This window comes from Magnolia sinica, chromosome 3, assembly GCF_029962835.1.
Source record: "Magnolia sinica isolate HGM2019 chromosome 3, MsV1, whole genome shotgun sequence".
Classification (NCBI taxonomy): Eukaryota; Viridiplantae; Streptophyta; class Magnoliopsida; order Magnoliales; family Magnoliaceae; genus Magnolia; species Magnolia sinica.
Window position 1 is genome coordinate 87,969,359 of NC_080575.1, and position 16,647 is coordinate 87,986,005.

At 37.2% G+C, this 16,647-nt stretch overlaps 1 protein-coding gene across 2 annotated transcripts; it reads left to right on the forward strand.

Annotated features, from left to right (window-relative positions):
• Positions 1-1,577: 1,577 nt before the first annotated feature.
• On the forward strand, positions 1,578-6,535 carry LOC131240156 (pentatricopeptide repeat-containing protein At1g62350-like). Of its 2 annotated transcripts, none has more exons than XM_058238230.1 (3): positions 1,578-1,955; positions 4,214-4,588; positions 6,089-6,535. In XM_058238230.1, exons 1-3 carry the CDS (start codon positions 1,614-1,616, stop codon positions 6,116-6,118), a joined length of 747 nt encoding a protein of 248 aa, XP_058094213.1. In that variant the 5' UTR covers positions 1,578-1,613; the 3' UTR covers positions 6,119-6,535. The 2 variants fall into 2 exon arrangements, with proteins under 2 accessions (XP_058094213.1, XP_058094212.1); XM_058238229.1 differs by having other exon boundaries at positions 1,580-1,955; positions 4,196-4,588.
• The last annotated feature ends 10,112 nt before the right edge of the window (positions 6,536-16,647 follow it).

Consider the following 16,647-nt stretch of genomic DNA (forward strand, 5'->3'; position numbering starts at 1 on the left):
TCAAAAAATAAAATAAAATTTTAAACAAAAGACTTGATCCAAATCATACCCAACTCAATCTGACTCGGTTTTCTTGACCAAGTCAGACTCGGTTCAAGTCAGGCCAGCCAAGAATCGATTCGAATCAAGTCAACCCTGCTCGACTCAGTTCCGACTCAAATTGAGTTCGAGTAAGGTATTTGGCAAAACCGGATCGAGTAGTGAGTAGTGTGGTGTGGATACTCCATGGGGTCCACCGTAATGTATGTGTTTTATCCACGCCGTCCATCTATTTTTCCTGATCATTTTAGGGAATTGGCCAACAATTGAAGCATATTCAAAGCTCAAGTGGACTACACCACAAAAAACAATGGGGATAATTATACCCGCCGTTGAAACCTTCCTAGGGCCTACTGTGACGTTTATATGTCAAAAACACGTTCATAAGGTCAAAAAGACCTGGACGAAGGGAAAACACAAATATCAGCTTGATCAAAAAACTTTTGTGGCTACCCAAAGAAGTTTTCAACAGTAGGCGTGCAATTCCCACAGGAAATGTGGTCTTTTGAGCTTTGGATATGCTTCAATTTTGGGCTCATCCCTAAGATGAGCTGAAAAAATGGATGGACGACGTGGATAAAGCAAATACACCATGGTGGTCCCCACACAGAATCCACACCATGCTAAATCCTGGTGGGCTCTAGGGCTGAAAGTTGGGTGGGTTCAACACGACCGACCCGTGACCAACTCGACATTGGGTCAGGCTTGGGCAAGATATATCGGATCTGATCTCAAGCTTGGGCTATACAAACATCAACCCGATAAAACTTGGGTTGGGCTTGGGCTGAGGTCTCAGGTTGCCCGACCCAACCCGAACCCGATCAATATATTAGTTACTTATAAATTATAATTGAGTGTGGATGGTTTGTGTCGAAGGCACACTAGTGATGTCGGGTCTTATTTGTCCACGTCATTTCCAAGGACTCAAGCTAACAAGATATTCCGGATTTCTCTCTCCCAAATAGATTGTGTGCTATGCTACATGACTTTTAAAGGACTAGTTGTCTTGTATTTTAGCTTGTTTTTTTAAAGAAAAAAAAGTTCTGTATGATAAATAATCACATATATATTTAATAAAATTATAGATATAAAAAATAAGTCTTATGTTGAAATATAATAAACTAATGTAATAATGAAAATATTAGCATGTATACACCTGACCAACCTAATCGGCCTGCTTGGGTTGGGCTTGGGTGGAGAATTCCCAAACCTCAGATTGGTTTGGGTTGGGTTAAGGTTGAGGTATAGGAACCTTAGGTTGGGTTAGGATTGTGCACCAACCCGACCCGACCCGACTTTCAGCCCTAGTGGGCTCCTCGCTACAGGATCCGCGTCCATTTCCAAGTACCCGCGTATCGTCCATCACACTCTGCCAGATGACAAAAGTTTTACTCAAAGGAGAACGTGGCCTCTCTCTCGCTCCTCCCTTCCTCTGAATCTCACAGGATCCGCGTCCATTTCCTAGTACCCGCGTATCGTCCATCACACTGCCAGAGTACAAAAGTTTTACTCGAAGGAGAACGTGGCCTTTCTCTCGCTCTTCCTCCCTCCCTCTGAATCTCTCTCTCTCTCTCATGGGGTCTCTTCAATTTCGATTTTCTGAAGTTGGGTTTTCTCCAAACCCTGGAATCTCCACGTTCTTTCCATTTCCCAAAACGCCTTCCCTCTCCCCTCCAATTCCAATTCCAACAAGCGTCATCTCATGTGGGCTGAGAAATGGGCCAAGAAAGCCTATATGGAGAGGGAGAGTGATGTCCACAGAAGCAATCCAAGCCGTCCAATCACTCAAGCTAGCGAAGTCCGCCTCTAAATTAGAAGAGGTTCTCGATCGCAGAATAAGCAGGCTCTTGAAAGCGGATTTGATGGCAGCTCTGGTCGAATTACAGAGGCAGAACGAATTGGAAATAGCTCTCCAGGTAATAATAATACAAGATGTTTTTTGTGCCCACGTTCTCTCTCTACTTTTAGAGATTGTTGGCGGGAATCCAGCAGCATTCCAAGTTTCCAATTTCCAATTGTCCATGTCGTTTTACAACTCCCACCTGCCGCTTCCGGATGGTGTGGAAGATTTGTTGGTGCCGCATCTTGATAGACACTGTGCCCAAAGAAACTTCTCTTTTCATAAATTTTTCAGTTTTTATTGTACTTCACCTTTTTGTTGAAATGTTCATGTGAATTTGGATTTGGGTTCTTGAGTATTTCACTAAATTTGGTTTCGAGAGGAATTATTAGATTCTCAACTGGTATACTGAGGTTTTCAATTCTGATGAGTGGGATGCACACCTCAGTGATCCACACCGTTGGTCTGCTGCGTCCTGTCACAGATGAACCATCCCCATAAATGGAAAATCTTCTCCATAGGACAATCAGAAATTTTCCTTTTTTTGTTTAGCCTACATTTGTATGGTTGTGAAGAGAACGCGGTGATGGTCGATATTCAACTATGAAAATTCTCAAGATTGTTGGCTTGGATCTTCCAATCTAGGAGATTTTTGGGGCATGGTCCATCCGCCTTTGGACGGAAGAGACTAGGAGCCTAGTTTACTGAACCATTGGTTTAAATCCCTGTCCAAGTCCTTCAATAATGCAAAGTTTAAGCTAATCGTAAAACTACTTGTGTGGAAGACTTTGCCCTTGGCTGCTCATGTAGTAGACATTATTGGCACCACTTAGTAGCAATAGTAATTAAAATTGCAGTTTGTGGGGCCTCCACCATACGAAGGCTTGGATTGGGAGCATTAATCTTGTGTCCCCAAGGTGGATGGGTTACTTCGAAAATTCCAATGATTAAATCATCTGACCTGTCCTGCTGTGGATTAAAAATGGATGGTAAGAACTAACAGGCAGATAATTCACATTCAACGATCAAAACTCCCATTTATTGGATGGTTAGGATCATCCAATCTGTACGACTTTGCACCAAGGGTTGCCTAAGGTGAAGCTGACTAGATGAATTCTTTCTATCATGGAGGTCTTGTAGAGTGCAACTTCGGTTATATCCCTTTAGACTACCAAACAAGTCTCTACTATATTCATTTTAATAGATGACAGGTTTTTGTTATATGATTGCTATTCTTTAGTAGGGACTACAGATGTATTCATCTGTATCAGAATTTGCAATGTGGGGCTTGTGGTTTCATGTTTAGTTTTGATGGGCATGTGTGCAATGATGACACACACATGCATATGAACATGGACATAGGGAGGGAAAGAGGGAGGAAAAGAAATTGGTAGGAGTGTTTGATCTGCTTGCTTCAATTAAGTGGTGTTGTCGATTGCTTTTGTAATTTGTCATTGCGTTTGTAAAGCAAAGTTGTGTTCTCTTATTCATCTACGTTTCTCCATCGATCTGATTTTCATTCTAGGATCTGGGATGGGTCATTTCACCAATCGTCTAAATCTGATGTTTTTTCTTGGGGTTTCATAGCATTTTTTCCAACTCCATCATTTAGAATCATAGTCCCAAAACTCACTGACTCCACCTGAAAATCAGCTAAGTCACCTCAACTTGGTGTGATTTCATGCTGAGTCGCTGAGAAACTCATTACTGGGCCTGACTCCGACCTGGACTCAGAGAGACTCGTTGAGTTGACTCAATTGGTTGGTCGACTCTGCATGACTCGAACTGAGTCACTCACCTCTTGGGTGGAGATTTAATTAAAAATATAGGTGGGCAGTGGGATTTGAACCCCCAACCTCAACCAGAGGAAGCAACACACTTAACCAGTAAGGTATCTATGTAGTTGTTGTCTTGTTGATTTGAGTTACATTTATATTACTCGTACTAAATTTAACTATTTTTCTATTTACATTCCTAATATTTTCAATTTACGGTAATTAAATATCAAGTCATGTTTTTGGGTTTTTGAACTACGTGTAGAACTGCTAATCATCTGAAAATGGTTTGAATCATTAACTGTTTGGTCATTTCTCACAAGTCATCATCTTAAATGGATATTTTTCTTGTTATTTTTGGGAATTAAAGCACATTTGAACCCATCTGAAGCAGAATCATATTCTAAGGCATCTGCAGATGTCCTTTTATATACATTTAGATCATGCTTTGATGTTTCTACATCGTTTTGCCCGATTTGTTCGAAGTTGTTTCGGTTTGCATTCTATTATCCATTTATCTGAAATGAAATCAGGATTTTAGGTGTTTCGGTTTGTACAGAAGGAGGTGTGGTACAAACCAGATCTATCACTTTATTGCAATATGATTTTTATGTTGGGAAAGAATAAGCTGATTGGAATTGCTGAAGAGCTCTTCTCTGAACTTAAGAAAGAAGGCTTGAAGCCTGATACCAGGACCTATACTGAGATGATGGGAGCCTTTCTGCAAGTGGGTATGGTGGAAAAGGCAATGGAGACATATACGTTGATGAAGGAGTCAGGGTGCAGCCCAGATAAGCTAACACTGACCATTTTGATCAGGAACCTTGAAAAGGCTGGAGAAGATGAGCTTGTATCCTCCGTAAAGAAGGATTGCGCTGATTATATGGATTTCCCAGAAAGATTTCTAGATGAAGTGAAACAGAAGCATGTGAAGGTTTGCACACTTCCTGAAGTTTGAAACAATGCTTGCTTTTATGTTCTTTCTTTTTCTCTCTTTGTTAAATGAAGTTTTTTTAATTTCAATTCGGTGTCTACTTTTTTTTATGGGAAAATAAAAGGGTATAGATTAGGAGAGCTTTGCTAAGCACACACATGTACAAATCCACTAATGAACATGCCATCAAACATGACAGCATGACAGACAGATCACATATCTAAGCCATCCATCAGGTAGAACTCAGTATAGATGTTACTGCCCAAAGATAAAGGTGGTCTATTCAACAGATGTGCCATGATATTAGAAATAAGTTAGTGGGTTAGAAAAAATTTCAGCTGATTTTTCCACAACCATATACTTATTTAGTTAATTGTTGCCCACCTAACTAGTGGACCGATCTGATTACTGGATAAGGAATCTACAAGTGGTACCCTTCTGATGGATGGCTTGGATTTTGCACCTGGCCACCATTCTAGCATATGTGGTGGTTTGTGCATTAGTGGACTTGTTCACGCATGTGGGCTTAGCAAAGGTCAGATTATGAAATAAACTTATATTGGAAATGTTGCTTTTACTCTTGTCCATTTCATAATTTATAAATGCCAAAACCTTGCCCGAGGGTAGTGAAACTAGTACCTTATGTAGTGTAATGCACTCGAATTGGATTTTCTTGGCACAATGTTCCATGATCACGATCATTCATTGGGTGTATCCCACCATGGATGGATCAGTGTCCCTCAATCCAGCAGATTTATCTGTTCTCCCATCCAATCGCTGGACCTTTTTGTGCTCTGGCACATTCTTTTCTACCGTTCATTTCTATGTGTCGCTGATACAATGGACAAGAGTGTCTGATCATTGAGATTTTTTTTAAACCATGGCCTGCGTTGAGACCTACCTCATGAACTGTCCGGGTTTCTGTAAGATATGTTTTTCCTCCTTACTAGTATGGAAATCAATGTAAAATTTCCCTAGTAGGTTTAAACTATTGTGCTGTTTGGAAATCCCTACAAAATGCTGCTGACCTGTAGTCTGCTGCTTGAATTGAGACTGCACCGGTAATGGGGTTTGAATCCTTCGGTTGCTGTGTATGTCTGTGTGGGTATAAGCATAGGGCGCATCACGTCATTTGCTGGATGCACCGAACACCTCACCCTGCAATATGCACCCAAGTCATGCCGCTTTCCACATCTTTCTTATTTTGGGGGTTCATCCAAACAGACCCTTAACATTGACGAGTACCATAGTTTGTATTTCAGTGGTAGATCATCTTTCCTTCTGCAAGCAAAGCATGTAATAGTTTGTATTTCAGTGGTAGATCATCTTTTCTTCTGTAAGCAAAGCATGTACTAATGCATGCAAATATGCAGTTTCTGCATGCACATATACATGTGCATCCTTATCTATTGTTTATATGTGTGTGTGCGTGCGCGCACACATGGGCATGCATCTATGCATGGGTATCCAAACCACATCTAATTTCTTGTTCTGCTGCAGCGGAAGTTGAAGTCATATGAACTTGTTTGAAGACCCCGATATATGAATTCGCATCAAATTCTCACATCTAGCACCAGCTGATTCAACATGGAAGATCATTCAAACCTGCAATTCATGCTGCCAGATCAAATGTGGAGATCATCTGCGTGGTCAGAAACTCCAAAACACACAATTAAAAGCATGGAATCAGTTGACAGAGGCTTGTCTTCATCAGCTTGTATATTCTGTTATGTTAAAGGAGTGTTGTTCCACAAAATACAGGTTGCTGGAATTTCTCCCTTTGACAACAGAAGGTAAGGTTCGGAATGCCGGTGAAGAGATCCAGTGCCGCCTGCAGCCGCAGTGTTATTGTGCTTCTGCATGAATGTACGTAGAGCATGTGTACTATCCTAACCAACTAATGAGTGAACATTCTTCCATTGAAATGTAAACTGTTACTAGCCCTCACATTTCAGCATCCATTTTTATGCCGCCCATTAAAAGGAGGGAGGACCATCCAAACAGAGATCTTTTGGTTATGCAATCCACTATTGGATGAGTGGTTCGGATATCATCCATCTATGCCACATATGCAGCAAGGATCTGAAGGAGCTCTGTTTTGCAAGCCGGAGAGAAGGGGGAGTGGAGGATTTGGATTGCAATCCGGCGACCACCAAACACCTCTTATGCAATCACAAACCAAGGAATACCTTTCTTTTAATTACCTTAGTTTCATTACAAAAATCTCAGTAGAACTGCAGAAAACAGGCTGTGGATGGTCCAGACCAGGCTGGTGGCTAGGTCCTCATGCTTTTGGCCCAGATCTCTTCACATCCTCCTTGACAGAGGCCATGATGCTGTGTCCTCCGGACTGCATCGTTATGGATCAGCTCCCTATATGTTATTCGGTTCAAGTTCTCAGATTTGGGATTGACTTGTGGACTAAGAAATCAGATGCAATGGATGGGACGGGGACCAGGGCTGGCGAAGAGTGCAATAGAAAGGCTTTGAAAATGTGGGCCTTGGCTGTTTCCCTATAACTGAGTTAGTCTTGCATAGGGCAGGCAGAAGCGCAGAAGCCTAATGGACCTGCCAGCTTGACGTGCCGATGGACCAATAAAGGATCTCAACAGCACCTCTTCTCCAAAGGGAGTGTCATTGTGCCGCAGCTAAGAACGGTTTTGATGTTGCTATGATAACTAAGGGAAGTCACAGCTGGGTTTTGGTCGTGGCGGACAGAGGATGGAACTCAGGCCTGCAATGGAGGGCCCCAGGTCGATATGGACCTATTTCTGAAGCCCAAATCGGAAAAAGGAGGAGCATAGACCTAGGTAGGTATTCCAAAGGTCTTGCGACTAATCCAAGACCAAGAACATGTTAGCTAAATTCAATCAAACACAAGGCCACACGTGTGTGATCGAGGGCTTGGGTTTAGCTTTCATATGCGGTTAAAAAGTGTGGGTGTACTGGAGTCGTATTTGACTCTACGTTTGATTGAATGCTGGTACTCATGCGTTGAGTCAGATTGATTAGGGACTAGATGCAGGATCCAACTATCCTCTCGATCACTGGTTGTAATCAGTCATAAGACGATTTGTAAAAGGATAGGAGTTATTCCTTTCTGATGGATTCTTGTTGCTTTGTGTCTAAAGACTTGTTCTTTCACTAGAAAACGCAATAAATTCCTTAAAAGAAGGAAGATGAACCGATAAATAAAAGAAATATTGAAAATTGCTGATTTCATTAATTAAATATTTGGCTCATTACTATCGACAAAGTATTGAAAATAACTATGAAAAATAAACAAATGAGAAATAAATACCTGATCTGTTTGTAGGAATAGATGGTCAAAGTGAATGGTCAATGGGATTTGACCGGATAAGTATGATCACCTAAGTAAGAACTTAGTTGATTGGGATCGAGCAATTTAGGCTTGTTGACTTCTAATATAATCCTATGACACTATAGTGGTACTATAGTAGTGCACAATGGACAATAGCGGTCTATGCTAGAGCCAAGCTAGGCCGTGTTAAGATAAAAGTAAAGATAGAAGAAAGATAAATTGTAAAAGTAGATGGATGTGTTTCGCGTGGGGCATCAAGCTCTTCTTCGCGCGTTCCTTTTATTAATTGCTGAGGCAGCTAAACCCTTGCTAAGTTTTCTTGCTGATCTTGAATCTTTTGCATATTTATCATGCATTCCAAATATGAAGGTCTTTAGATGTATCTGAAACTTCTAGCTTCTTTTATTTTCTTCTCGTATTTGATTCCTTAATTAGAGATCTCTGTGGCTCACAATTCGAGTTTGAGATCAATCAAGAGAGTGTCTCTCGCTGATCCTGGACCTTAAATCGATCATGATCATGCATCTGGATAACCTAATCAAACCACATCCTACATTTAACTGGAACTTTTGTTCTTTAATAGTTTGGAGTACTGGAGGGAATAGATGGACTAGGGCCACTTGATACTGATCTATTATCAGACAGGTCAGATCAGATCTTTCATTGAGCTCTCACATTCTCTTAATTCATATTATAATATAGTTTGAAACCTGATCTGATGTTCACTCTCCTTTGATTTGGCTCCAAATCACAACCAAATTCGTTTGGATATCAGTCTAATATTCAAACATTCGAGATCTTTAAAGCTTTCGTAAGTTCTCCGAATATCTCTGAGAAAATCTCTCATTTTAAGACTGTGAGAGACGGCCTCACCAAGTGTATTATAACTAGATTCGTGATAGAATTCACTCTTCTCTCAGTGGGTCTTTATATATGTGCTAGGCACACTACCGCATTAATTGGCTCACTAATGGTGGCTACTTTACATACGTTGATTCACTCCCTTAAAGGCATCGTAAGGGCCTGTGCCTCCACATTAATAATGGAATACATGTTGAGGGCCAAATATTGCATATTATCCCTCATTTATATCTTGGTTTTATGAACATGATAATGCTTAATGTTCTATTTTACTCATGTTTGTGTTGCAATGTGAATTTAAGAACTTGGATTGAAAAGGGTGCTAAAAGCATGGATTTGATGCTTAAGAATCACTAGGGCGAGGGATGGATCTTAGGAGACCAAGATTAAAGAATTCACATGCCAAAGATCCAAGAAAACTAAATAAGGAATGAGAAGAATCAAAGATTTAAAGTGAGAAAAAGGAATCTCGAAATCGTCCTAAAAAACATATTCTGAAACTCTGGGTCATTTTGTGAAATTGCATAGAGTGAAGTCTATTTTGGAAAACTGTGCAGATTGAAGTCCATTTTATCAAACTGCGTAAATTTGAGGCGATTTGTAGAGTTTTCCAACTAAGTGCAAAAGTTGGAGTTCCACAACTATAAATAAGACTTCTTAGGATGTTCCTAGGCATCTTCTGGGGTTTAAGGAATAGAGCAAAAGGGTGGAGAAGCCGTCACCAAGAGTTTTTCTTCTTCCTTAGTTGTTTTCATGTTTTTCTTAAGAGACTTTGGTCTAATCATGTCTATGGTTGGCTAAACCTCTTAGATAGGAATAAGAGGTGAAGCTTGTAACATGACGGGATGTTTCTATTAATTTGATTCATGTTTATGTTGAACTTCATATATTCTAATTTGATATTTAAGAAATACTTTCAGTTTTTAATGATTTATTGTGACTCAAATTATAGTAGATCTACAATAGCTTTGAGTATGTTCTTTTCCTAATTCGAGATTGTGAAATTAGTACGTTCTGTTGTTCACCATCGTCCCATGGGTATGATAGGGTGATGGAATCCTTCATAGTCTTCACAATTCTCCTACTTTGAGATTATAAGATTAGTAAATCATGTTGTTTACTAGTCTCCTGGGCATGGTTTGGTGATGGAATCTATGCCAATTATCATAGTTTTCCTTCATTGAGAATTAGGTCAATGGAAGTTCAGAATTGGTTTTATTGATATATTTTTCAATTTGATAGGATAAGACTTCAATTCTAATTGTGTTACTTGAATCAAGCAAGAGGGATCCCTGATCACTACAGGTGGATCCTTAGCACCCTAGTTCACACATTTAAATTCTTAGTTTTAATTACTTAATTCACAATTACTCTCTCAATTACTTCAGAATTAGCTTTACATATTTTTCTAGTTCTACTTCTAGTTAATTTCAGAAACGCATAAGATAGGTTCCTGTGGATTCGACCTCGGTCTTACCAAGATTATTGCTGCATTGCAACCCTACACTTGGGGTTGTGAACAAGTTTTTGGCGCCGTTGCTAAGGATTGACGGTTGCGTTTTCTGGATTTGATTAGTTTTGGAATTGGGTTAAGATTAGAATTTTTCTACTTTCTATTTTTAGGCTAGGGCTTTTTCAGAATTATTTTAGAAACTAACTTAGCTTTCTATTTCTAAGTTTAGAAACTTTCATTTTTTTTGTTTTTAGAAACTAATTTACTTTCTAATTATAGGATAGAAACTTTCCTAATTTATTTTTAGAAACTAATTTTTTATTTTTTAGAAACTTTCATAATCCATTTTTAGAAACTAATTTTCTTTCCTTTTTCTGTTTTTAGAACTTAACTTACTTTCTATTTTTAGAAAATTTCCTTTTTCTTTTTTTAGAAACTAGGTTGTTTTCTTAATTCTTTTTTAGAAACTAATTCACTTTCATTTTTCTTCTGCAGGATCCCAAAATAGAAACTTCTAACTTAGTAACCTCTTTCTAATTCTCTTTCTATCTATTTCCAGATTTAGAAATTTTCCTAATTTATTTTTAGAAACTAATTTTTCCTTCTATTTCCAAATTTAGAAACTTTCTTAATTTTTTTTAGAAACTAATTTTTCTTTCTATTTCTAGATTTAGAAGCTTTCCTAATTTGTTTTTAAAAACCATTTAAAAAAAAAACTAATTTGTTTTTAGGACTAACTTTTTGTTTTGTTTTTAGCTTAGAGTTTTAGAAACTAACATTATTTTCTGTTTTGTATGATCCTAACATAGAACTCTCCAAACCAGTAAATTCCTTCTAACTTCTCATTTACTTACTTTCCATATTGTTGTAGAAATTTTCTTTTATTCTATTTTAGGATTAGGTTTAGGATTAGGATTTTACCATGTATATGCAAGTGTGGGAACATCAGTATGCTAAGCTAGTTTTAGAGAATGCGAGAAATTGTGAAGGGTTGTCAGAGGATTATGTTAGAAAACAACATGTCTAAAAAAATTTTGAAACTATCATTGAGAACCAACCAGAATACAATGCTCCATTAGTTAAGAAGTCTTTACGCGATCATAGGCAGGAGAATAATTACACCCCACAGATTAAGAAAATAGTACGTGATTGTTAGGGTTATCATAATTATGGGAGTGAGAACTATTATCACCCATAAGACAAGAAGAAAACAATGAGAAATTATATTATAGGTGATAATATGTACCAACAACCATCAGACTCTCCCACCTATGACTTGTACGATTATGATCAGTGGAAACATAAACATTGGAAAGATGAACCAATAATTGATTATAGTGACTATTCTCTTGGATCCCCTACCTTTGAAATCCAACTAGAAACGATCCAACAGGATTCACATTTGAATTTCACCAACTATCAAGAACAGTTCAACCAACTTGTCGCATGCATGATGAAACATTGGAAGCGATTGAATTACGCTTCGATAAGGTTGAAGAGGCTAGGTTATCACAATCTTAACCCAATCTAGAAACGCAATGCGAGGAAAGTGATCCTAACCGCTTGTGGAGAGTACCGAAATTGAGAATGAAGAGTTAAATTGTGTTAACGAGCATACGGCTCAATTTCCTGAAGAGTCGATCTCAATTAGTATTCAAAGGAATGATCAAGAGACATTAGTGTCTTTTAAATATAATGATACTGACACGCTCCAATCATATGACACACTTGACTTTAATGAGGAGGAAGAGGCTAATTTATTCGAGCCTCAACTCAACCTAAAAAAACAGTGTGAGGAAAGTGATTTCATTCCACTAGTGAACTGTACTGAATTGGAAGATGATAAGTATTTGGATAAGAATCATGAGTTTACAGCTTAAGATTCACTGGAATTGATTTCAATTATAGTTTAGGAAAGTGATCACGAGGTACAGGAAGTTGTCGATCATAATGATCTAATCCACCCATCTGACACACCTAATTTAAATATAGAGGATAAGCCTCTTTCAATCGACCCTTCTAGTTCTTTTAAGGTGTGTGTAGAGCACTCTCTTGATTTAGATTATAATATGATTAGGGAGATGGACGAGTCGCTCGATATGACTCTGGAATTTGAAACCACCCAGTTAAGGCCATCATCTGAGCTGTCAACCCTTGACGATATAGTGCATCTACTGAGTAGTAGCAATGAACAGAATCTTCACATCAACGCGCCTACTGATTCACAATCTGTCTATGCAGGGCAGGGTGAGATGTATCTAGTGACAATTGATTCTCACCAAGGTGAATCATATGTACTTTGAATACCTCAGGAGATTAAAAGAAAACTTTATGCTAAAGTACATAAATTTCTCTGGAAAATCATGCTCTAGGGCATCCAAGCCTATTGCAAAAATGGCTTTTAGATGATCTTGTTACGAAACCTACTGAGAAATTTATCAAGATACTAGCCGGAGGAGGAAACTTGCGACATGACTAAGTAGTTTTTCCCAGTTTTCCTAGTTAGGTTTATTACTTTCAAAGAATTTAGGATTAGGATAGTTTGCTTTTCGTTGTTTAGGATAGTTTGTTTTTTACTGTTTAGGAAAGTTTGCTTTCTGATAGTTTAATTCTTGTGATAACTCATCTTCACATTAAGATATTTTGAAAAAAAAAACCCTCAGAATTCTTTATTCAAGTACTACCTTTCCATCACTTCCATTTTCTTTTCGTTGCCTTATTTGCATTTAGTGCTTATCTCTTTTATATTGAGGACAATGTAGATTTTAGGTTGGGGGTGTGGATTAGGCAGACTAATTAATTGTGTTCTTAGTCTTTGGGCGAAGTTGAGAAAATTTGAGAAAATTTTCTGAAATTTCTCAAATTTAAGTGATCTCGAAGTTAATTCATAAATTAGAATTACAAGATACTTAATGTTGATGCCTTATGTCTCTTGAATTTTAGTCATTTGGGAGATCTCAAAATTAAGTTAAGTCATTGATCATCGATTAGAAGTTTTAAACATTGATTGAGTCATGATTTTACATGTCACATCCAGCTTACACATTAAAGTGTCAGTTTGATATTGAATTGTTAACTTGATGATTATTAAGCATGGAAGGAACCAATAGCTTTTGGATGATCTTATTACGAAACCTACTGAGAAATTTATCAAGATACTGACCGGAGGAAGAACCTTGCGACATGACTAAGTAGTTTTTCCCTGTTTTCCTAGTTAGGTTTATTGTTTTCAAAGAATTTAGGATTAGGATGGTTTGCTTTTCGTTGTTTAGAATAGTTTGTTTTTTTACTGTTTAGGAAAGTTTGTTTTCTGATAGTTTAATTCTTATGATAACTCATCTTCACATTGAGATATTTTGAAAAAAAAACTTTAGAATTCTTTATTCAAGTACTACCTTTCCATCACTTCCCTTTTCTTTTCGTTGCCTCATTTGCATTGAATGTTTATCTCTTTTACATTGAGGACAATGTAGATTTTAGATTGGGGGTGTGGATTAGGCAGGCTAATTAGTTGTGTTCTTAGTATTTGGGCGAAGTTGTGAAAATTTGAGAAAATTTTCTGAAATTTCTCAAATTTAAGTGATCTCGAAGTTAATCCATGAATTAGAATTACAAGATATTTAATGTTGATGCCTTACGTCTCTTGGATTTTAGTCATTTGGGAGATCTCAAAATTAAGTTAAGTCATTGATCATCGATTAGAAGTTTTAAACATTGATTGAATCATGATTTCACATGTCACATCCAGCTTACACATTAAAGTGTCAGTTTGATATTGAATTGTTAACTTGATGATTATTAAGCATGGAAGGAACCAACTTGGGGAATTTGTCCATCATGTTCAATGGGGAGAATTGAAAAGAAAGAAAAAGAAAATACCCAGCTAAACAAAAACAGTTGTGGTCGAAAAGGGCTACCTATTAAAGATCTTTAAAAAGGTTGACATAGCATGAAAGCTATCGACGGAAAAACCAAAAGCTGGAGGAATAAAAAAGGAAATTAAAAGATGAACTGTAAGGCAAGTTTCGGTTGTTCTGAATGCTCTTTTAACTATCAATGTTCTTATGAAAGTGAAGAACTGAACCTTGGATTGTGATAAGTCTAGACTTCACTATACGCCCATGGAACTCAATGTTTGGAATTGTTCTAATTGAAGGATTAATGCTTTGAACTTGATTATGAAACTTACCGAGTGCTAGAGTTTAAGAGAAGGTAATGCACAACATTGATGTATTTTAGAATTCTATTATTTGGATTGTTTTTTAAAACCACTTAAGCTTATAGAAATTATCTTGTGGTTCTCAAAATATTTTTCGCATACTTTGCTTGGGACTAGCAAAATGCTGGTTGGGGATTGTGTCGAGGGTCAAATATTACATATTATCTCCTATTTATATCTTGATTTTATGAACATGATAATGCTTAATGTTTTATTTTACTCATGTTTGTATTGCAATATGAATTTAAGAGCTTAGATTGAAAAGGATGTTAAAAGCATGGATTTGATGCTCAAGAATCACTAAGGTAAGGGATGAATCTTATGAGACCAAGATTGAAGAATTCACATGCCAATGATTCAAGAAAACTAAGTAAGGAACGAAGAGAATTAAAGATTTGAAGTAGAGAAAATGAATCTTGAAATCGTCCTGAAAAGCATATTTTGAAACTCTAGGTCATTTTATGAAATTGCACAGAGTGAAGTCTATTTTGAAAAACTGCGCAATGTAAAGTCTATTTTAGTAAACTACGTAAATTTGACGCGATTTTTAGAGTTTTCTAACTATATGCGAAAGTTGGAGTTCCACGAATATAAATAGGACTCCCTAGGATGTTCTTAGGCATCTTCTAGGGTTTAAGGAGTGGAGCAAAGGGTGGAGAAGTCATCGCCAAGAGTTTTTCTTCTTCTTTCTTAATTGTTTTCATATTTTTCTTAAAAGACTTTGGTCCAATCACGTCTATGGTTGGCTAAACCTCTTAGCTAGGGCTACGAGGTGAAGCTCGTAGTATGATGGGATGTTTCTACTGCTTTGATTCATGTTTATGTTGAACTTCATGGATTCTAATTTGATATTTAAGGAATACTTTCAGTTTTTAATGGTTTATTGTGACTCAAATTACAGTAGATCTGCAATAGCTTTGAGTATCTTCTTTTCTTGATTTGAAATTGTGAAATTAGCAAGTCCTATTGTTCACTATCATCCCTTGGGCATGGTAGGGTGATGGAATCATTCCTAATCTTCATAATTCTCCTACTTTGAGATTATGAGATTGGTAAATCCTGTTGTTTGCCATTGTCTCCTGGGCATTGTTTGGTGATGGAATCCCTGTCAATTATCATAGTTCTCCTTCATTGAGAATTAGGTCAATGGAAGTTCAGATTTGGTTTTATTAATATATTTTCCAATTAAATAAGATAAAACTCTAATTCTAATTGTGTTACTTGAATCAAGCAGGATGGCTCCCTGATTACTACAAATGGATCCTTGGCATTCTAGTTCCCACCTTTAAATTTTTAGTTTTAATTACTTAATTCATAATTACTCTTTCAATTACTTCAGAATTAGTTTTACATCTTCTTCTAGTTTTTTTTTTAGTTACTTTCAAAAACGCATAAGATCAGTCTCTGTGAATTCGACCTCGGTCTTACCGAGATTATTACTACCTTGCGACCCTACACTTGGGGTTGTGAACAATACGTATCATCGAAGGAAGATCTGTTGAACATATCTTAAAGCATGAGTAGGACTTTCGTGAGTACCTAACCGTAGTGTCAATATGTAGCCGCTTTCCATTGGTCCACTTCAAAGCGTTGAAAATGGGTGTAAATAAAGCAAGCATGTTTATTATTTTAGTAGGCAAGGTTGCACCCAAAATCAAAAGCCCAATTTCTAGAAAGTCAGGTTTGTCCGTTGACTCTTGGGCCCGTTAATACTCAGGTTGACCATGGTCAGGTCCATAATTAGACTGTTGTGGCCACACCATTACAATGGCAATTTTAACTTTTTAATAGCTTTTTTTTTGGGTAATTCCTTCCAATTTATGAAATGCTCACCAACAAAGCTAGACAAGCTTTGGACTTAAGAGTTACATTTTTGCAATGATGTTGAGTGTTTTCAAAAATTTTGGGTATATAATAATAAGATGGGATGAACTTTTGATATTAGTTGATTTATATATCATATTTGAACATTTTTCTATGCATTAGATACCTTGTGATATTATGGATGATTTAACTGAGTTGATAACCGTACATTTTAAATCAACGCGTACATCTTTATAATAATAATAATAATAATAATAATAATAAATCCAAATTTATGGCGTGATAGACCTGGTAATTCCTTCCATTTTATTTCATTTCCTAACCATGTTTGGTGATAGACCTGCTAATTCCTTCCATTTTATTTCATTTCCTAACCATGT